Below are 22,733 nucleotides of genomic sequence, written 5' to 3'. Positions count from 1 at the left end.
GCCTTTGTATAAAGTCTATGCGCCGATTTGTGGATAGACTTATCTGCCTCTTCAGCAAGCACAAGATCCAGGGCCAACTTAGCTTTATCTAGAGCAAGTTTGTTGGTCTCAGTGGGGTCTGACTGAAAGAGAAGAAAGGAACGCTGATGGTCTTCCTCTAGCCGTTGTAATTGGGCCTGTCTGAATTTCTTAAGTTGAGAGGATACCGAAATAATTGTACCACGGATAACTGGTTTATGAGCTTCCCAGAGGAGGGTAGGAGATATTCCGGGGGTGTCATTAAAGGAAACATAGTCATTTAAGGCCGTCTGAATGTCTAGACAATATGATGGGTCAGAAAGCTGAATTTCACTTAAAGACCATGTCCTGTCTGTGTTCTGTGGGATTATTGACGAAACTGTCGTGATCACCGCGCTATGGTCAGACCAGGATATCGGGTGTATGCGGGAGTGCAACAGAGTGGGAGCAGCAGCAAGTGGGATAAAAATGTGATCGATCCTCGAGAAGGATTTATGAGGGTTTGAGTAAAATGTATAGTTCTTCTTAAGGGGGTTACATTCACGCCATGTATCGAGGAGCGTCGCGTGAGCAAGCTGCTTGCTTAGTCTTTTAGAGAGAGAAAAATTTTCTGACGAGTATGGGGACTTATCCAGGTGTGGATGTAGGACTAAGTTGGAGTCGCCGCATACGTACAGCGCTCCTCTAGCATGCGTCTGAATTATCTGTAGTAAATGTGAGAAAAAAGGGTTAGGGTTAGTATTGGGGGCGTAGTATGACACAAAGGTAACTTCCGTGTCCTGTATATGTCCCGAAACTAATAGATAGCGACCTTCCGGATCTCTTACTTCCGACGAGATAGAGAATAGAAGTGAATGATGGAATGCTAAGAGAACTCCTCTGTGCTTCGTGGAGGAGGAGGCTGTGTAGACTTGGGGAAATTTGGCGTTGAAAAATTTAGGTGTGGTATGGGCTGCAAAGTGTGTTTCTTGTAGTGCGACTACTTGGGCTTTCAAGGAGACAAAGGTTCTAAAGGCCTTAACTCGCTTGTTGGGGGAATTGAGTCCCTTCACATTAAGTGTTAAGATACTCAGGGGGGCCATGAGACTTGGTAAAAAAAAGCGAACATTAGCCTACCCAGGGCTGCACGGACCGGTCGACCAGAGAAAGAAAAGGGAGAGGATAGAGAGAGATCTGAAAGAACAGAGGTTAGAGTAGAGAGTAAAGAACAGCAGAGGTAAGAGGAAAAAAAGAGTGTTGCATGGGGCGGTGTGGGCCGAACCCAGCAACTAGGGGGAACGACAATCAACCTGCCGACTCGCCAGTCAACAGGGGGTCGCACCATCAGGAGGGGGAGCAGTGACAATTCACCGCTGCGAACCGGTAACGAAAAAACATACATTTGCAAATAGATAAAATAGATAATAACAGAATACGATTCAACCATAAAACAAGCTAGAAAGCCTAGGGGTACAAACTGTGAAACTTAAAGGTTATCGAGTAATACTAGTAATATTAACTATTTTAAACCTTGTTTCAGTTCTGCCGGGATTTGGGAAATCACAGCTGCTTAAAAGATAGGGAGATAGGGAGGGGACGGGGAACAGGAAAAAGGTGTTGGGGGGGGAGAAGGGAACAGGGGGAGGGGGGGGGACAAGATAAGGTAGGGAGGGGGATCCAGGGTGATATGAATAAACACAGACAATGAAAGCATCGTACGACATTATCATTCTGAAAGTAGTTAAAAGTATATAGATAAACAAATAACTCGCGAGGAGATGGTCAGGCCTGCGAGTCAGTGACCTGTCAATCCTGGCCAGATCATCGGCCCGCGAGCAAATATCTAGAATGGTCAGTAGGTACAACCATTACCGGTCCAACTTGGTCACCAACTGTCACGTAGAACACATATAAAACTGGACCGGTTTAGGAAATACTGTGGTGGCACAAAAAAAAAAAAAAAAAAAAAAAAAACAATGAGGGCATCAGAGTAGAAGAGCCCAACATAGTGCCCAATATATGCGTCTAAGTTAACATAAAATATATATATAAAAAAAAAAAAAAAAAAAAAAGGGGGGGGGAAGGGGGGGGGCGAATGGTTGGAGGGGTAAAGATGTGGTTAAAGTATTTTGAAGAAAGTGGTAGCGTCTCGGCTTTCCGCCTGGAACAGTATAGGCTTGCTGGCCTGCGCTCAAATAACGTGCTTCTCGTGGTGAGTTCAGGTTACGGCATTAAAAATTGGAGAGAGAAAAATAAAGGAAGAAGTAACTGAACAGAGGGAGATCAGCGAGGTATGAATACCTTTGGGCTAGGATAACTCAGTCTAGAAGAGGATTTAGGGGTGCCTCGCCGAGGCACAGAAACGCCAGGGAGATCCAGCCGATTCCTCCTCGGGGTAGCCATGTTAGGATAGGGTGCAGCTCGTGCCGGGGTCCGAGGCACCACTTCTCCCACTGGTGGGGCTGACGGGGCCAGTTGGAGGTTCTCTAAGAGGGTTTGAAGAATCGCCGGCGTAGAGCAAGTATGTTGCTGTCCCTGGTAAGAAAAGTAAAGAGCAAATGGGAACCGCCATGCATACTTAATTTGATGCTGTTGAAGGATTAGTAACTGTGGCTTCATTGCACGCCTCTTTGCAATTGTTAGTGGGGCTAAATCTGTGAACAGCTGGTAGGAATGGCCCTGGAACTGAAGGTTATTCTTTTCGCGGGCTATAGACATGAGTTGCTCCTTCGTTCGGAAGTAATGTAGCTTAACGATAATGTCGCGGGGTGGTCCGTCCGCTTGGCGCCTAGTGAGTGCTCTGTGGATACGATCGAATTCCAATCGTTCGATCGGAATAGAGGGGGATAGCTCTTGAAACAAAGCCGTCGTAAATGACTGGAGATCATCAACTGATTCAGGAATACCTCTTAAACGAAGGTTCGATCGACGCGACCGGTTCTCGGTATCTTCCAGTCGGGACAGCAGAGCAGCGTTTTCCTCCCGGAGAGCCTCCTGTTCTTGTGCCAATTCACGCAAATTGAGCTCGGTGTCGTCGGCCCTGGTTTCCAAGTCCGCCGTGCGTTGACCTAGCTCACGAATTTCTCGGGAAAGTCTATCAGTTATCTGATCCGATGTTGTTTTCAGCGCTTTCTTAAGCATCAGGTCCATATGTGCCAGAAAATCGGCTTGAGACATGCCAGATACCGGTGGCGTTGGGGAGGCCGGAGATTGAGGCCTCTCATCTTCCTCCTCGCTACTGCTACCGTGGTCTCGAGGTAGGCCTTGTAGTTGTGTGGCAGCAAGGGCCTTCGCCGCCATTTTAGAGGTAGCGCGCGCTAAGGCCTCTTTAATAGGTTTCTGCTTTTGCTTCCCTCGCTGGCCTGTAAGAACCATCCCGGGTGAGGGGCAGTGGGGTACCCGAGGACCGGAGCAGATTCGGAGATCGTTAGCAGCGAAATATAGCGTTCTATGTGCCGGTTCAGCAGCGGTGAGTGCGGAGCTCTAGTGACTTGCGTCCGCCATGCTGAGCTCCGCGCATGCTCCCCCCTGCTCTAGTATTTCATCTATCCTTTGCTCATGGGCCTCTACTCTATTTTCTTTCTCCTCCACTCTCCCCAAAGCACCAAGCAGTTCCCAGAATGCGTAGCAGCACAGTCATTATGTATTCCAGCTACTCAAAGGAACATGACCAAAGCCAGGCCTGGTCACGCCTGGTACAGCAGTTGGGGTCCATAGTTTTCAAAACTTAGTTCACCTTCCTGTGCGCATGGTGACCGTCAAAAGGTATTTTCTACTTCCCAATGCAATCTTTATTGCAAAGAGTACAGGTACGTTTTTTTTTTCTAACACCTTAGAGAATAGGCGGTCGATGCAATACTTTGTCACACCATATTTGCGCAGAGGTCTTAAAAGCACACTTTTCTGGGGGAAAAAAAATTTTTTTTTAATTAAAAAAATAAGACAACAGTAAAGTTAGCCCATGATTTTATATTGTGAAAGATAATGTTACACTGAGTAAATGGATACCGAACATGTCATACTTCAAAATTGCACCCGCTCCTGGATTAGTGAAAAACTTTTACCCTTAAAAATCTCCATAGGCGATGTTTAAAAAAGAAATTACAGCTTGCCCGTTTTGAGTTACAAAGGAGGTCTAGGGCTAGAATTATTGCTCTTGCTCTACCGATCGCAGCAATACCACACGCATGTGGTTTGAACACCATTTTCATATGCAGCTGCTACTCACTTATGCATTTGCTTCTGCGAGCGAGCTTGGCGGGACAGGGCACGTTTATTTTTTACACTGTTCTTTAACCACTTCCATACCAGGCCTATTCTGGCACTCTTCCTCTATATGTAAAAATCATAATTTTCTTTGCTATAAAATTACCCCAAACATTATATATACGGTATATAATGTTTATATATATATATATATATATATATATATATATATATTTAGCAGACACCCCAGGAAATAAAATGACAGTTGTTACAACTTTTTATCTCGCATGGTATTTGCGCAATAATTTTTCAAACATTTAAAAAAAAATAAGTTTTAGGATTTAAAAAATAACAAAAAACAGTAACGTTAGCCCAGTTTTTTTGTATAATGTGAAAGATGATGTTACTCTGAGTAAACAGATAACCAACATGTCGCACTTTAAAACTGTGTGACACCAAGCTTTGGTACCTAAAAATCTCCATAGGCGATGCTTTAATTTTTTTTTACAAGTTACATATTGAGAGTTACAGAAGAGGTCTAGTATTAGAATTGTTGCTCGTGCTATAACACGTGTGGCGATACCTCACATGTGCAGTTTGAACAGCATTTACATATGTGGGTGGGACTTACGTGTGCGTTTGCTTCTGAACACGAGCTACCGGGGACAAGGACGTTTTAAATTATTTATTTTTATTTTACTTTATTTTTTTATTGTTACACTTTCTTTTACATTTTGTTTTTGATCACTTTTAATCCTATTACAAGGAATGTAAACATCGCTTGTAATAGGAATCGTTTGTGACAGGTCCTTTTTATGGAGAGATGCAAAGTCAATAAGACCACACATCTCTCTCCTCCAGGCTGGAAGCATGAGATTGGAAAAAAAATCCAAGCTCTCATGCTTACCAGCCGCGATTCAGGCTTTGTTTACATCCGTGGCCCGGATGTGATGTCATAACGCTGTGTCCAGGCCTCTGCCAGTCATAGAGATGTAGAAATCTCTATGCTCGTCATCCGGCGGCGGCCAATTCTTTCTTCGGTTCCCCGATGGCACGGGAGAGCCTGGAGTAGCACCAGATGGCAGCAGGAGGGGGGATGTCCCCTTCCGTCACCTGTAAGAATGATCATTTGGCACAACTGCCACTATGATTATTCTTATGGTGCACAGAATCACCGGCTGAAAACAAAGATATCTGAATGCCTGTAGCTGCACCTATCATTCAGATTTTATGAGAGTCAAAGATCTCATATGACGTCTTTGGGCAGTAAGTGGTTAAAAAAAAAAAAAGTCTCACTTTTATTCCTATTACAAGGAATGTAAACATCCCTTGTTATAAAAAAGAAAAACATCACAGGACCTCTTAAATATGAGATCTGGGGTCAAAAAGACCTCAGATCTCATATTTAAATTAAAATGCAATAAAAAACAAAAACAAAAACAAATTGTCATTTGAAAAAATAAATAAAAAATAGCCCTTTAAGAGCTATTGGCGGAAGTGATGGTATGGAGACGGGTGGGGTCCCATCTTCTCCTCACTCATCCCCATACCCAGGAAGAAGCAGCATCTGATAGTCTCTGCCGCTATCAATGGCTCCAGGAAGCAGCGGATGGCACCAGAGAGCATCGAAGGGGCACTCTCCCCCCGCAGATAAAAGTGATCTTGCGGCAAATCCACCACAGAGACCACTATTATTCGTAAACTGGACTGCGCGCTGAAGAAGAGGATACTGGGGTTATGGCAGCTGGCTGCTGCCATAACAACAATATTCATCTTCAAAGTGAGGACGTATATCGGCGTACGGCGGTCTGGAAGTAGTTAATGTCTTGAAGCCGTAGGCTCAGGTGTTCACTCCCTAAAATACAACATGCTATACTTTTAAACACATTATTGGTTTGAATTGTTTTATTCAGTGCATCTTCTGCATATCTGCAGCATGGTGTGTATGTTCTGAATATACATTTTAATTACTCCCTCCTCTAAGCAGTTTGCGTTCGCTCAATACAAAGTCCATGTTCTGGCTACGGTAAAATTGCAGGACAATTTTTAGAGTTGGTGACCGTTGGTATGAGGACACTATTCCTACTATTTGTAGGACACAAATTCTAAGCACACCTGTTACTAGGGATGAGCTTCGTGTTCGAGTCGAACGTACGTTCGACTCCAACATTGGCTGTTCGGCCGTTCGGCGAATTCCGAACGTTTGGGCCGTTCGCGTCAAAATTCGAGTGACGCGCGCGCGGACCACAATGCACTGCGGTGGCGCAGTGCATTGCTGCCCCATGATTGGCCAAGCATGCACTGTGACCCCGCATGCTTGGCCAATCGCAGCGCCGGCAGCGAGGAGAGCCATGATTGGCCACAGGCATCCTGCCTGTGACCAATCATAGCTCAGGTTGTGTAGTGCACGCCCCACACTATATAAGGCCGCCTTTGAGGCGGCCTCGTGTAGTGTGTTACTTAGCATCTGAAGCAGTGGGTGTTCTGTGTACCTTCAACACAGTACACACCAATCGTTTTTGGCTGATTTCCTATCTTGCTGCTGTGTAGTGGTTGTTATCTGTGCCCTGACTGCAGTATACACCACTAAATTCACCTCACCTATATAGCTAGTGATCTAGCTTTAACCACTTAACAACTGCCCATTGCCGATTAACGGCTTCAGGGGGGTTGTTTAACTCTGAGAGGCCGTTAATTAACGGCCTCCCAGAATTCTGCTCTCGCGTGCCCCGAGGTGTGCGCACTCGAGAGCATCCGTGACCGCCGGGTCGCATCACGCCGCTCATAGCGCCCGTTTTACCACGTGATTGCTCCGTCAAATGACGGAGTGATCACTTGGAAACAAACCGGCGTCATGTTATGACGCCTGTTCCTCCCTCCCCTCTCTGTACCGATCGGTACAGCGGAGGGGAAGAGATCGGTGTCAGCAGCGATGTGGGCTGCATCTGCAGTGCCCACATCGCTGCTCACCGAATTTAACCCCTCAATTCCCTGCCAATACTCTGCAATACCAGTGCATACTCTGCAGTACCCTGCCATTACTCTGCAGTACCCCGCCATTACTCTGCAGTGCAGTACCCTGCCATTACTCTGCAGTGCAGTACCCTGCCATTACTCTGCAGTGCAGTACCCTGCCATTACTCTGCAGTGCAGTACCCCCCATTACTCTGCAGTAACCCCCATTACTCTGCAGTACCCCCCAATACTCTGCAGTACCCCCCAATACTCTGCAGTACCCGCCATTACTCTGCAGTACCCCCAATACTCTGCAGTACCCTGCCATTACTCTGTAGTACCCCCCAATACTCTGCAGTACCCTGCTATTACTCTGTAGTACCCCGCCAATACTCTGTAATACCCTGCCATAAATTGCCATACCCAGCCATACTCAGAGATACCCAGCCATACTCGGTGATACCCTGAAATACCCAGCCATAGACGCCCCCCACCCCTCACCGCCCTCCGGTGCTTCTACCAACTCGCCAGTACGATCAAAGCCAGAATCTTTTTTTTATTTTTTATTTCAGGCTTCCCAGCCTAGAAGTGAGATGTGGGGTCATATTGACCCCCCAGATTTCACTGTAAAGAGGACCTGTCACCCCATATTCCTATTACAAGGGATGTTTACATTTCTTGTAATAGGAATAAAAGTGATCAAAAATATATTTTTGGGGAAAAAAATGTCAAACTAAAATAAAGTAAAATGAACAATAAAAAAATAAAATAAAAATTAAAGCGCCCATGTCCCCATGTGCTCGCATGTGCCACACATGTGAGGTATCGCCGAGAATGTTAGAGCGAGAGCAATAATTCTAGTCCTAGACCTCCTCTGCAACTCAAAACATGTAACCAGTAAAAAAAAAATTAAAGCGTCGCCTATGGGGATTTTTTAAGTAGCGACGTTTGGCGCCATTCCACGGGCATGTGCAATTTTGAAGAGTGACATGTTTGATATCTATTTACTCAGCATAACTTCATCTTTCACTTTATGCAAACATTGGGCTAACAAGTGGTTAATAATAGAGCTTGCAGTCAGTAGTGTTAGGAGATAGTGCGTGCTGTCTGCGTGCTCTGTACCCAGTACATACCGCTATAATATAGGGCAGGCCCCTACTTTCAAACATCCAACTTACAAACATCTCCTACTTGCAAACGCAAGGAGACAGCAGCAAGTGAGATGAAAAAAGATGGACGACAAAACAAATTATACAGGGGTGATAACCCTTCCCTATGTTTTCCAAAAAGCTTAAAGATAGTTTTTTTGACTGGAGCTACACTTTAAAAATGTACCGGTTGAAAATGACAAACAGATTCAACTTAACACAACAAACCTACACAGTCCCTGTCTTGTTTTCACCGCCTGTATACTGCTGTTCTGAGTATATAGGGCCTGGGGGCCACACGCATTTCCTTTTTTTAATATGGGTACGGGGTTCCCCTTAATATGCGTACAAGACCCAAATAGGCTGGTAATGGGCAGGGAGGGCTACCCATGCCATGTTTCTCAATGATTTTCAACCATATTGCAGGAACCAGATATAACATTAAAACCGCAAGCAGTTTTAAATGGTGTTATTTCCGTTTAATGTCATTTTGTGCAGGGACTGTTCTAAACACGGGAAACACGTGGCACTTCACAGGCATACTACAGACACCCCCCAGGCACCATATTTAAAGGAATATTTCACTTTTTTTTTTTCACTTTAATCGTCATTAAAATCAGTGCTCCCGCCAAAACGGCAGTTTTTAAAACTTTTTTTTGCAGTGACCCATGTCCCCTGAGGCAGGAGGCAGGTCCCCAAACCCTTTTAGGACACTATCTTGCATATTAGCCGTTAAAATTAGCACTTTCCAATTCGAACGTTCGAGTCCCATAGACTTCAATGGGGTTCTAACGTTCGTACCGAACGCGGGGGTCGTTCGCAAGTTCTGGTGCGAACCGAACCGGGGGGTGTTCGGCTCATCCCTACCTGTTACCTTGTTTAAAATTATTCAGCCATCATTAGGTTCTTACACAATTTTTTTCACTCGTCTAGTTTATTCTTAAAAAAAGTGGACTCAAATGATTATAATGTCTTAAAGTGGAACCTTACTCTTCCAATCAACATTGATTATTCTGAATCCTTATGCTGCTAGCAAATAGATAGGAAAGGGAGTCCCGGAGCAGAGGATCAGCGCAGGGACAGCATGACATGTGCGGACTGCACAGTCACGCTGTCAGGGGGGAGGCTGAGGCATGTTCCCTTTAAGAAAAGGGGAGGTGCTTCAGCAGGAGAATAGCTGTTTGCCGGGAGAGGAAGGAGGCAAGGGGAGGAAGTGACGTCAGTCGTGAGCGGCGGGGAGAGAGATTCCCACCCACCCTCCCTTATGTGAAGTGTATTTAATAGGGGCAGTAGTGGCAGTGGTTTGGGTCTGTGAGGAGGAGGAGGAGATGTATGTTATATGGAGATATAACATGGTTGTTACCCAGCTGGGGTATCAGGTACCTTCCGGTTACAAGGGATTAACCAGGAAGGGGTGGAAAAGGTAGGTCACTGCGAAGGTTGGGTACCATCTTACAGTCAGGGGTTTGCGACTGGAGACCTAAAAGTTGATACAAAGTTTGTCGCAGTGACCAGTGGTGTGTGTTCCCCCTCCAAGACCCATAAAAAGTACAGAGAAGGTTATTATAAAGTTTATTTTAAAATGTTATTTATTTATGTTTATGTTAATTTTGTTAATAAAAGGCCGGCAAGGCCATTTACTCCAATACCTTGTTACGTTTTTTGTGGGGAGGGATTGGAGATTTTATTAGGGGGATGGAAGAGACTGGGGGGATAAGTCCTTCACATGTCAAGTATATCAAATTGATAGGTTTTAAACTTTTTTTTTTTTACATTTCTTCAGTTACTTCCTGGTTTCTTGCCTATGCAAATGATGACATACATCCTAGGAGTCTTTAGGGGGGGCCATCTCAGATAAACACACTCTCCTGCATGCATGCTTGAGCTAAGGGCAGATGGATTCCAGGAAGTAAATGCTACATGAATCATTTGCCATTACTCAAGAGTTTGCGTTGATTAAAAATGAGTTTGTGTTTTTAGTTTGTGGTGCTCAGATGCAGTGAAGATCCTCTTTAAATATGATGGAGAAATTTTGGTTTCATGTTTTGTTTTTATTTCTTGTTTTATAAAATAGAGAGATTGTTCTCTTTAAATACTAATATACTGTAACCTGGAACTATGTAGTGCAAGGGATTGTATACAAATTGAAAGTGTGTAGGTTGGACCTCATAATATAGCTTTTGGCAAATCTAAAGGAAACTTGTACAAGAAAAATATATAATGTATCAACAGACTTGGGGTCCTTTTACATTAATTAGATTTGCCTAGTTTTCAGGGGGATCTGAGCAAAAGCTTAATAGCAGTCTATTGGTAGGTAGATTTAAATGCACGTGTGTCCGTTTACATCTGGTTACCTTCAAGTCGGCCTAGGATTGAAAAAAAAAAAAGCTGCATCTGTCCCCTGCCAGCTCTAAGACTGAGAACAGATTGATCAAACACCACTGAACTCTCAGGGCTCCCTGTCAGTCACCAGTTCTCTGCAGTGCCCCCGTGCTCGTTGGAGTGCTGGGCTGTGAAGGGGGTAGAAGCAGCCGGGTGCAGATCCAGACTTCATTATTGCCATCTTGGTCGAGCCTGGACCGGTTCTGTGATGCTGCCTGCTGAAAATGGGTCACAGGAGTGCAGAACAAACTGCACTCCTGTGATCCATAGAAGTACACCCAAACAAGCTTTGGCAGTACTTCTTTAAAATGGTGAGTCCATTACAGAAACTAAAACTGAAAGGTGTCTCTTGGGAGTTTACGAATCACAATATTATCTCCGCTCTACTTATTTTGGAAAAAAAATACATATGTTAAAATAAAATAAAAATATCTTACAATCCTTTTTTCTTGGTGGTATTGTCCACTTTTGGTTCTTGAGCACTTTCGGCCAGATCATTTTTATCCTGAACTGAAAGGTTTTCATATAGTCCTTTTGGTTCCTTCGCACAGGTAAATGGAACATCTATTTCTATGTCCTGGTTTAAAAACAGAAATAACAATATGTAGAGAACACGACAAACTAGAATGTTGCCTTTGTTAATTCAAGAAAACATATACCTGCCCATTTTAAACTCAAACAACATGCACATTTCATAATTGTGCTGTCTGCAGGAGTGTAATGCTTAAAGTGATTGAAAACCTGTTTTTATTTTTTTCTTTAAAACATATACTTACCTCCACGTGCTGTTCGTTTTGCACAGTGTGGCCTGTTCATCGTCTTCTGGGATCCCCCGGCGGAGCTTGCTCCTTCTTGCATCAGTAAAACCCCTAGGAGAAGTGCTCTCCCTTGGGATTACCTTGCGGCCGCACTCCCGAGTCCAGCATTGGTGTGCATAGACACAGAATGCCTGAGTCGGCCCTGCCCCCCGCATCATTGGATTTGATTGACAGCCGCGGGAACCAATGGCTGCACTGCTATCTATACAATCAAGAGCTGAAAAACCTGGGCAGAGAGGAAGAGCGCATCCTCATTGAGGGAACAAAGGAGGGCTCAGGTAAGTGAAAAAGGGGGGGGCAGTGTCAGAGGTTTTTCACCTTAATGCATATGATTCATTAAGGAGAAAAAAACATGAGGGTTTACAACCCCTTTAAGCCTTTTAGGGGTTAAACCAGGATTTTTTTTTTTTTTTTATTTATTGTCCAATTACTTTCTAGCCCCCCACTAAAGAACTTACTATAATTTCTGCTGGATGTCTATTGATAAAATAAATGTTTTGTAAGAATGTGTTGTAAACTGGAAAATCCATGGTTAAGAAGGCCCTTGAGAGAACAGCTCACCCAAATAGGCAGTATTGATATAACACGTACAACTGTTTACAAACTGTGCCTTGTTAGCTGCTCTGATAGTGTTAAAATACAATGAACCTTGTGCTCTCAAAATAACAATATTAAGTGTAACAAGTAGTTTCATAAGGATAAAGCACAATGACGTTTTTTTCCCTGAATGGTGCTGAGCAGAGGAGAGAGTTGGAGAGTGTCTTAAAGAGGCAGTACCCAAATTATCTGGAGGAAGAATTGTCTTTTACACAGGAAGAGGGATCAACACCAGGAAAAACTGCCAGCAAGACAACAGAGAAATTAAATGTCACACAAGCCTTCTGTGACCCTACATAGCATGGAGGATGATTGAGTCCGGAGGGGGGGGGGGGGTATGTATGAGTGTATGTAGAACGTGCTACAACATTTGGTATATTTTTAAAATACGGTCTTATGACTGTAGAAATTATGAGTATATTAGTACATTTCACACAAAATACTGCTGGCTATGTATGTATCTACAAGTATAAATAAAGTCATTTTCCACATGTGAAGAATCTCTAGTTTAGTGGAATGAAAAACATCTATAGGTCACAGTTTAAACTTTTTTTTCCAACATCAGCGTTGTAATGGCTAGACAAACAATAGTTATTTTTGACAATATAAGATTATTTGAAGTAAGCATGTGAGATTTTTCACAAAGTAAGTTTATACACCTTAAAATGCTTCAGAATAATATTAGAATGCTTTAAGGTAAAATAACAACCATGAATTTGCTCACAACATACATTAACAATGAAACTATGATAGTCAGCCGTTAATGATGGATGCCTACAGAGAGTTGTCTTCAAGATAGCATCATTCAGATACAACGTGATAAAGTGTTTTAGAAACAGCATGTTGCAACGCCTGAGTACATTATAAAGTGTAAATATGCACACAGAGCCTTGAAAAAGTATTCATAACCCCTGACACGTTCTATATTTTGTCATGTTACAACCAAAAACAAATGTATTTTATTGGGATTTTATGCGATAGACCAACACAGTGACATATAATTGTGAAGTGAAAGGACAATGATAAATGGTTTTCAAAATGTTTTACAAATAAATATCTGAAGTGTTGTGTGCATTTGTATTTAGCCCCCCTGAGTCAATAATTTATATAAGCACCTTTCACTGCAAATACAACTGCAAGTCTTTTTGGGTATGTCTCTACCAGCTTTGCATATCTAGAGTGAATATTTGCCCATTCTTCATTGCAAAACAGCTCAAGCTCTGTCAGCTGGATGCAGATCATCTGCAAAAAGCAGTTTTCAAGTCTTGCCACAGATTCTCAGTTGCATTTAGGTCTGGACTTTGACTGGGTTGTTCTAACGCATGAATATGCTTTCATCTAAACCACTCCATTGTAGCTCTGGCTGTATGTTAGGGTCGTTGTCCTGCTGGAAGGTGAACCACTCCAGTCTCAAGTCTTTTGCAGACTTTTCTTCTAAGATTGCCCCACTTTTGGCTCCATCCATATTCCCATCAATTCTGACTAGCTCCATCTTTCATGGTGGAGATGGTGTGTTCAGAGTGATGAGCAGTGTTACTTTTCTGCCACACATAGTAATTTGTTTTTAGGCCAAATAATTCAATTTTAGTCTCATCTCACCAGAGCCCATTCTTCCACATGTTTGCTGTATCCCCCACATGGCTTTTCACAAACTTCAAATGGGACTTCTTATGGCTTTCTTTTAACAATGGCTTTCTTCTTGCAACTCTTCCACAAAGGCCAGATTTGTGGAGCGCACAACTAATAGTTGTCCTGTGGACAGATTGTCCCACCTGAGCTGTGGATTTCTGCAGCTCCTCCAGAGTTACCATGGGCCTTTTGGCTGCATCTCGGATTAATGCTCTGCTTGTCCGGCCTGTCCGTTTAGGTTTATGGTCACGTCTTGGTAGGTTTACAGTTGTGCCATATTCTTTCCATTTTTGGATGAGGGATTGGACAGTGTTCCATGAGATGTTCAAAGCTTGGAACATTGTTTTTATAACCTAACCCTGCTTTAAACTTATCCACAATTTTATCCTTGAACTTTGTGATGCTGTTTGTTCACTAAGGTTCCTTAACCACTTGCCGACCGTCGCACGACGATATACGTCGACAGAATGGCACGGGCAGGCATATGGGCGTATATATACGTCCCTGCCTTCCCGCGGGTGGGGGGCCCGATCGGGCCCCCCCCGGTGCCTGCGGCGGTCGGTATTCGTTCGGGAGCGATCCGGGATGAGGGGGCGGCCATTCATTCATGGCCACCCCCTCGCGATCGCTCCCGACGAATAGAAATGCTCCGTGACATCACTTCCTCTCCTGTAATGTACACACAGGAGAGGAAGTGATGTAATCTCTCCTCCGTGTCGGTATTTTTCGTTCCGGCACCGAGGAGAGAGGATCGGTGAGTTGCACCAACACGACACTACACAGTAGAACATGCCAGGCACACTCACACCCCCCCTTCACCCCCCGATCACCCCCCCAATTACCCCTGCCCCCCCAGTCACAGTGACACCAATTGCATTATTTTTTTTTTTGCATTGGTGTCATTTGTGACTGTAATAACTGTTAGGGCAGTTAGGGTTAGCCCCCTTTAGTTCTAATGTACCCCCCTAACCCCCCCAATAAAGGTTTAACCCCATGATCACCCCCCGTCGCCAGTGTCACTAAGGCTGGGTTCACATTGCAGCAGTTTATGAGAACGAATGTGATTCGCACCGCACTGCAGTGCACATCACATCCGATCTCTGTGCAATTCGAGTTCAGCCATACAGATAGTATGGCTGAATTCGCGCCGCACCCGCCGCAAATTCGCACGGGACCCTTTTTTTGGTCCGCAGCAGAATCGGATCGCATGGGTGTTCACACCATGCGGTCCGAGTTTGCAGATCGCACTGCGATATGCGAACTGATATGGGGGTGTCATTAACATTTCACTGATACTCCCAGCAGTTCGCATAGGGCAGTGTGAACTGCCGCCGGGAGGCATGCGATGCGGGAACCCGCCGCAGATTCGTGGCGTTCCCGCATCGCTCCAGTGTGAACCCAGCCTAATAAGCGATCATTTATCTGATCGCTGTATTAGTGTCACAGGTGACGCTAGTTAGGCAGGTAGGTATTTAGGTTCGCCGCAACTTTTTATAGCGCCAGGGACCCCCATATACTACCGCATAAAGCCCCCTGATTGCCCCCTAGTTAACCCTTTCACCAGTGATCACCATATAACTGTTACAGGTGACGCTGGTTGGTTAGTTATTTTTTTATAGTTTCAGGGCACCCGCCATTTATTACCTAGTCTCACTAGTGTACCCCTAAATTTAGGGGTGTCTACTTTCCAAAATGGGGTCATTTGGGGGGGTTTGTGCCATCTTGGCATTTTATGGCCTTCAAAACTGTAATAGGTAGTGAGAAGTGAAATCAAAAATTTACGCCCTTAGAAAGCCTGAAGGCGGTGCTTGGTTTTCGGGGCCCCGTACGCGGCTAGGCTCCCAAAAAGTCCCACATATGTGGTATCCCCGTACTCAGGAGAAGCAGCAGAATTTATTTTGGGGTGTCATTTCACATATGCCCATAGCATGTGTGAGCAATATATCATTTAGTGACAACTTTGTGTAAAAAAAAAAAAAAAAAAACATTTTGTCATTATTCAATCGCTTGAGGCAAAAAAATAAAATATTCAATGGGCTCAACATGCCACTTATCAATTTCCTTAGGGGGTCTACTTTTCAAAATGGGGTCATTTGGGGGGGTTTTGTACTGCCCTGCCATTTTAGCACCTCAAGAAATGAGATAGGCAGTCGTAAACTAAAAGCTGCGTAAATTCCAGAAAACGTACCTTAGTTTGTAGATGTGACAACTTTTGCGCAAACCAATAAATATACAGTTATTGACTTTTTTTTTACCAAAGACGTGGCTGAATACATTTTGGCCTAAATGTATGACTAAAATTGAGTTTATTGGATTTTTCCAATAACAAAAAGTAGAAAATATAATTTTTTTTTCAAAATTTGCGGTCTTTTTACGTTTATATCGCAAAAAATAAAAATCGCAGAGGCAATCAAATACCATCAAAAGAAAGCTCTATTTGTGGGAAGAAAAGGACGCAAATTTTGTTTGGGTACAACATTGCATGACCACGCAATTACCAGTTAAAGCAGCGCAGTGCCAAATTGTAAAAAGACCTCTGGTCATTGACCAGCAAAATGGTCCGGTCTGAAAGTGGTTAAGAAACTTCTGAGGGCTTCACAGAATAGCTGTATATATACTGAGATTAAATTACACACAGGTGTAGTCCATTTACTAATTGGGTGACTTCTGAAGGCAATTGGTTCCACTAGATTTTAGATAGGGGTAACTGAGTAAAGGGAGCTGAATACAAATGCACGCCACACTTTTCAGATATTTGTAAAAAAAAAAAAAAAATTGAAAATCATTTATCATTTTCCTTCCACTTCACAATTATGTGACAGTTGATCTATCACATAGAATCCCAATAAAATACATTTACGTTTTTGGTTGTAACATGACAAAATGTGGAAAATTTCAAGGGGTATGAATATATTTTTCAAGGCACTGTATGTGTAACTATAAAACACCAGGGTGAGAACTAGATGTAAACATGTGAAATACAGAAAATTATTTTAGAAAAATGTTTGCCAGCATTCTTTTTAGTTAGGCATTAAGGAGGAACTATACTCAAAAGGAATTCAGCAAGGCACCATTCTCAGAACTCACAGATGGCTGTTCATATCTTCAGGTGTTCAACTTCTGGGTTTCGATCACCGGCCTTGGTCATTGGCTGAGTGAAGAGGATGTCACTCCCATGTTCCACTACTTTGATCCCTGACTTCTGGCTTGCCTGACTATCCAAACTGAACTTTGGCTATGTTTTGACTACATTTGTTCTTTTTACTTTTATTAAACAAGTGTGATTTAACTGTACTTATGTCTGTCTGATTTCATGGTTTCTGATACGCCAGGAGTATAAATTTAAAGGAGTATAGTGGGCCCTATGAATAATAAATAGCTGAGTCAAACACTATGAGGATAGAGATACTCTAAATGAATTATTCAGAGCTTGCGTCCATCCTCATCACTAAGTGTCTCCAAATTTTTACGCCACCATGCAAAGCTGCGCTCTTGTGGATCAGTTCTAGCTATCATTTGTAGAGAAGAATATATACCTCTACAAGTCCCTGTGTAGAGTGTCTTACAGTTACTGTCATAGCTATAATTGATGAAGGGTTATATTTTAATGAAAAGGTTCTTGGCACTGCAAAGCATGCCCTAACTGTAAATACTGAAAAAAAAAATAGGCAAATTATATTTCTCTGCCAATTTATCAAATGGTTACAAAATCTCTATCAAAAAGTTGAGAAAGAAGACAAATGCCAGACTTCTTCCATATATCAAAATTTCAAGCTTCACTACCTCAGGTAATTGCAAATTATTCCATGTGGACATATACTGTGTATATCCTTCATAGTGAGTATCTTGTCGAATAGCAGTCCAAATTTTATGAATGAAATAAAATGTAAGATAACCATGTTTACTTTGAAAGTGGTAGGCCACTATTAATTGTACTGGTGGATTGATCGATAATTGAGAAAATAGAATTTGCTGTATAGGGTCCTCACAGTCTAACATTCCAGCCATATAATTGCTGGAGTTGGGATGCCAGATAATACAATCTGGCATTAGGAACGGCTAAACCTTGTTTGTCCTTGGGCAACTGCTGAATTTCCAAACAAATCCGAGGGTGTTTATATCTACAAATAAGATCTCTAAAAAAGGTATCCATTTGTTTAAAACATTTCAGGGGAAGCTAAACAGGGCAATTATGTAAAAAATACATTAATTATGGCATCTATACCATCTTTATCAAATTTGCTTTACCTATTATGGTTAAATGCAACTTACTCCAGATTTTCCCCACTTGTTTAAACCCCTTTAACCGGTTCCCGACCAGCGCACGCCGATGTATGTCGGCAGAATGGCACAGGCAGGCATATTTGCGTACAGGTACGTCCAATCTTCAATGCCGCCCTGCCATCGCGAGCGCGCCCCCGGCAGCGCGCTTGCGTGCTGGTCGGGACCCCCAAGAGTCCGGTCGTGGGTCCTGCGTACTCGATCGCCACGGGCATATCCGCAATCGTCTCACGGGGCGGCTGAACGAGGAAATGCCATTGTAAACAGCATCTCCCCGTTCTGCCTAGCAACTAGTGACGCTGATCTCTGCTCCATGTGATTGGAGCAGAGATCAGTGTTCACTAAATTAAAGCCCAGCCCCCAATGGTTAGTAACACCCCTAGGAACACTTAACCCCTACACTGCCACCGACTGGTTAATCCCTTCACTGACAGTGTCATTTACACAGGAATCACTGCATTTATATAGCAGTGATTGCTGTATAAATGACAATGGTCCCAAAAATGTGTCAAAAATGTCCGATGTGTCCGCCATAATGTCGCAGTCGCAATAAAAATCGCTGATCACCGCCAATACTAGTAAAAAAAATATATATTAATAAAAATGCTATAAAACTATCCCTATTTTGTAAACGCTATAACTTTTGCGCAAACCAATCAATCGATTATTGCGATTTTACCAAAAATATGTAGAATACGTATTGGCCTAAACTGAGGGAAAAAATGTTTTTTTATATATTTTTGGGGGATATTTATTATAACAAAAAGTAAAAAAAAAAGTGTTTTTTTCAAAATTGTCGCTCTATTTTTGTTAATAGCACAAAAAATAAAAACCGCAGGGGTAATCAAATACCACCAAAATAAAGCTCTATTTGTGGGAAAAAAAGGACGTCAATTTTGTTTGGGAGCCACGTCGCATGACCACGCAATTGTCAGTTAAAATGACGCAGTGCCGAATCGCAAAAAGTGGTCTGGTCTTTGACCAGCAAAATGGTCCGGGGCTGAAGTGGATATGTATTAACCACTTGCCTACCAGGCACTAACACCCCCTTCCTGGCCAAGCCATTTCTCAGCTTTCAGCACTGTCACATTTTGAATGACAATTGCGCGGTCATACAACACTTTACCCAAACAAATTTGTTATTTTCTTCACACAAATAGAGCTTTATTTTGGTGATATTTAATCAATGCTGTTTTTTTTATTTTTAAAATTCAAAAATTTAGAAAAATAAAATGTTTACTTTTTTGTAACTAAATTTTTCGCCTTCACTGATGTGCACTGATGAGGCGGCAATAATGGGCACTGATGAGGAGGCACTAATATGCCGCACTTATGGGCACTGTTAGGTGGCACTGATGGGCACCAATAGGCGACACTGGTGGGCACCGATAGAAGGCAGTGGCGGGCATTGATAGGCAGCTCAGATAGGTGGTACATATGGACACTGATGGGTGGCACTGATGGGCAACACTGAAGGGCAGCGGTGATGGGCATTACTGATTGCCAGCACTGACTGGCATGGCTAATGGGCACTGATTGTGGCACTTGTAAACAGTGGTGGGCACTGATGGCTGCCATTGATGGGCACTGTATTTTGACACTATATTTCTTTATTGTAATCAGGGCACTGATGATCAGTGCCCTGATTACATTCCTACATGTCCCCCTGTGAGGAGATGCCGCTGATAGTCTCTCCTATGCTCCCATTCTGTCAGTGTGAGGTGAGGAGAGCTGATTACTGCCAATTCACATGGTTAAAGAGCCACCGTGGGAAAAGTATTTAGTTCTACTACTTGTGTCATTGGTTTCTGAGCATTTACTATTGCTGCTAAGAGATGGCCCATATCTTCCCCATCCTCAAAATATGGTATTGTACAATGGAAAAAAATAGACAACAAATCATAGATGACCCGGCACTGCAGGGACTCTTTCTGGCAAAACATCCAACTGTCCCATTACATTAGTTCTTTACCCTTTCCAAACGTTTTCGGTAGGCAACTAACTCACTTTGAACTGCTCTACATGGATCAGTCAACACTGAGGCACGCTATTTCTCTAATGTACCAACTACTGGTGTCCCCACAGCCTGACCCCCATACATTGATAAGTGGGGGTGCAATCTGGGACTAAAAAGCTCAGTTAAACAGGTTGAGCAGATCATCCTTTTTTCTCACAAGACTTCCATGTGTGCGAGAAACCAAGAAACGGGATACAAATTGTTGTCCCGGAGGTATTACATGCCAGTAAGAGTCCACAAGATGTTTCCCCAGAACACGGACCTGTGTTGGAGATGGGGAAGAAGTTGGAACCCTCCTCCATGTTTTCTGGTCATGCAGGTTGATACAGCCCTTTTGGACTGAGGTCCACCCATCGTCCAAAAGCTCACAGGCTGAGTATTGCCGGAGTCCCCTAAGTTCTTTCTTTTGCAAATCTATATTGCCATTCTTGCTCAAGGCAGCAAAAGGCTGAATCCCACTGTATTGGAAACAGACCCAGCCCCCGATGGTGGCGACATGGTTAAAAAGAGTAGCAGACATACACGCAACGGATGACTCTGTGGCCACGGAAAAAGGCTTAAATGCGAAATTCTCCAAAAAATTGTACTTCTGGCACGAGTTTATCTATTCCAAGGAAAATGGTTAGCTAGTGAACCAACCCCCTTGAGGGGAATAACCGAAAAATCTCCCTGGGGGATTGGATGTGACTGGACAGGTGTATATACATCCTTATCCCCCCCTCCACCCCTCCTACTTTTTTTTCTCCTTCTTTCTCTTGTCCTCCACTCCCCCTTTTCTCCTCTAAACCCTCTCCCCGCCCCCCCCCCCCTTTTCACTCTTCTCCTCTCTTTTTCCAGCGCCTCTGGTTTCTGTATCTGTTCCTAGTCCTACCCGGTGCTAACACATCGGATATAGACTTTTGGGGTCGGTGAAAACTGGCTCCATTCCCTTAACTACTCCTTGTAAAATGCGGCTCATGCCGGAAAAATTAAAGAGGCTATGCAGGGTGCAGAGGATCCCTACTCAGTAGACATACATCCTGCCTTTATTCTATTAGGAGACTGAGTAAAGCGCTCTCATGGTGGTGTAATAAAATGGATAACGTGATGTATAGCCTGTACTGTCATTGTATTTTACCCTAGTGGGTGTTCTGTATCTCCACATGTTCCATCTTGTTAAATAAAGAATTTACAAAAAACAAACAAAAAGTTCGACCTTCAAGACATTTTTAGTCACTGAGCGTTCCCAAGCCCTATATTTTTTCTTTTGTTATCTTTGAAATTTGAGACATAAATAAACCTCTCATATAGGCTTTTAAGGAATCCCAGTAGATAATGTAAAGATACAGACAGCTTGTTAAAAATACCATAAGCCAAGATTTCAAGCAATATTTTCTGTTTTGAAGGAAAAAAAGTCCAACCAATAGGGATTAACTTTCCATAAAGTGTGAACCTGTGTTGACTTTAGAACTAACCTAAGAACCAATGCCGAATGATCCGATAATCCTCTAGTTGCATAGGTCACTTCAGATATCACGGGTAAAATCATAGAGGTAACTAATGCTAAGTCTATTCTAGACCAGGTCCCATGGGTGCTAGAGAAACAAGAAAAAAATATCATTAGGATGTAGCATTCTCCAGACATCCATAGGGCAATCTCCTGAATAGAGGTAGCAAAGGAAGTGCATACAGAAGTCACTGGGACCATGGCCAAACCAAATTCATCCAAAGAAGGGTCAAGGTAGTTATTAAAATCTCCTACTATTAACCAGGGGACATGAGTTATGTCAGAGGTAAAATTTAGTAGTTCTTTAAGTACTTCTGAGGAATATGGGGGTGATATTAGAAACAAAATGTTGCAAACTATTCAAAAAAAATATCCCAAAATTGTACATCTGCAAAAATGCAAACAAACATTTCCCACAGGAACAAGATATAGAGATCCCATTGCACCTTCAGAATGCTCTGGGAGGCCCACCAGCTTAATAGTATTGCGCCGAAGGCGGTTTTCAAGATCTTCCAAATTGTGAGCATAAATGTCAGATTTTTTCATTGTCTCTTTAATATCCATACCCAGTGGCTGTGTAGTGTTCTCTAATTCTTTAATACAACCTGTTTAAGCAGACGTTCTTTACCTTATCTTCTGTACATCTTGACAAAGAAAAGTAAATTCTTCTTCAAGTCCTTGCACTTCCATAAATTAAATTAAGTTAAATTGCGTAAAGAATTCTGACATTGGTGCACTGCTCTTAACACATCTAAAAATGTGGGATCTGATGGTGTTAATGGTGGTGTTAAAGAATGTAGGTCATTTGATTATTTGTCAATGTGCTGTCTCACGCTCTTATCCAGTTTTTCCACTTCACATATCCTTTGATCTGAATATTTATGTAGAGAAAAATAATTATAACACAAAGATCAGTCCAATGAGATCTAGCAGTCCAACGCTAACGTTGGGTGGTAAAAAAAATAAAAAAAATAGGAGGGTGTTGTGTATTTGGGGATTGTTTTAATAAAACTGGATTATGCTATGTTAGTGTCTTCTTGCATTTTATGATCCCATCAGGAGTTCATCATACAATAGCCCCTTGTCCTGACAATTGAAATAGGGTTAAATGATATAATTTAAAGCCAACTTATTTGAATGTTTTTGTGAGTTTAACCCCTTGAGGGGTAGCATGCCTCACGTGGTGAAAACTGGGAGTCGATGTAGGGTACACTTAC

The 22,733-nt window shown here is 42.8% G+C and overlaps 1 protein-coding gene across 5 annotated transcripts in view; it reads right to left on the bottom strand.

Moving 5' to 3' along the window:
• ARID4B (AT-rich interaction domain 4B) overlaps positions 1-22,733 on the bottom strand; it is a 2,504,499-nt gene that overhangs the window by 1,163,115 nt on the left and 1,318,651 nt on the right. For all 5 annotated transcript variants that reach the window (XM_077486552.1, XM_077486551.1, XM_077486548.1 and 2 more), the window contains one exon: positions 11,126-11,265. In XM_077486552.1, coding sequence (XP_077342678.1) covers positions 11,126-11,265 — 140 coding nt within the window. The remainder of the gene's footprint in view (positions 1-11,125; positions 11,266-22,733) is intronic.

Source organism: Lithobates pipiens, unplaced genomic scaffold (assembly GCF_037356315.1).
Source record: "Lithobates pipiens isolate NorthernLeopardFrog02 unplaced genomic scaffold, aLitPip1_a1.2 Scaffold_18, whole genome shotgun sequence".
Taxonomy (NCBI): Eukaryota; Metazoa; Chordata; class Amphibia; order Anura; family Ranidae; genus Lithobates; species Lithobates pipiens.
Note: the sequence above shows the minus strand (reverse complement) of the source record. Positions and strands in the feature narration are given on the sequence as shown.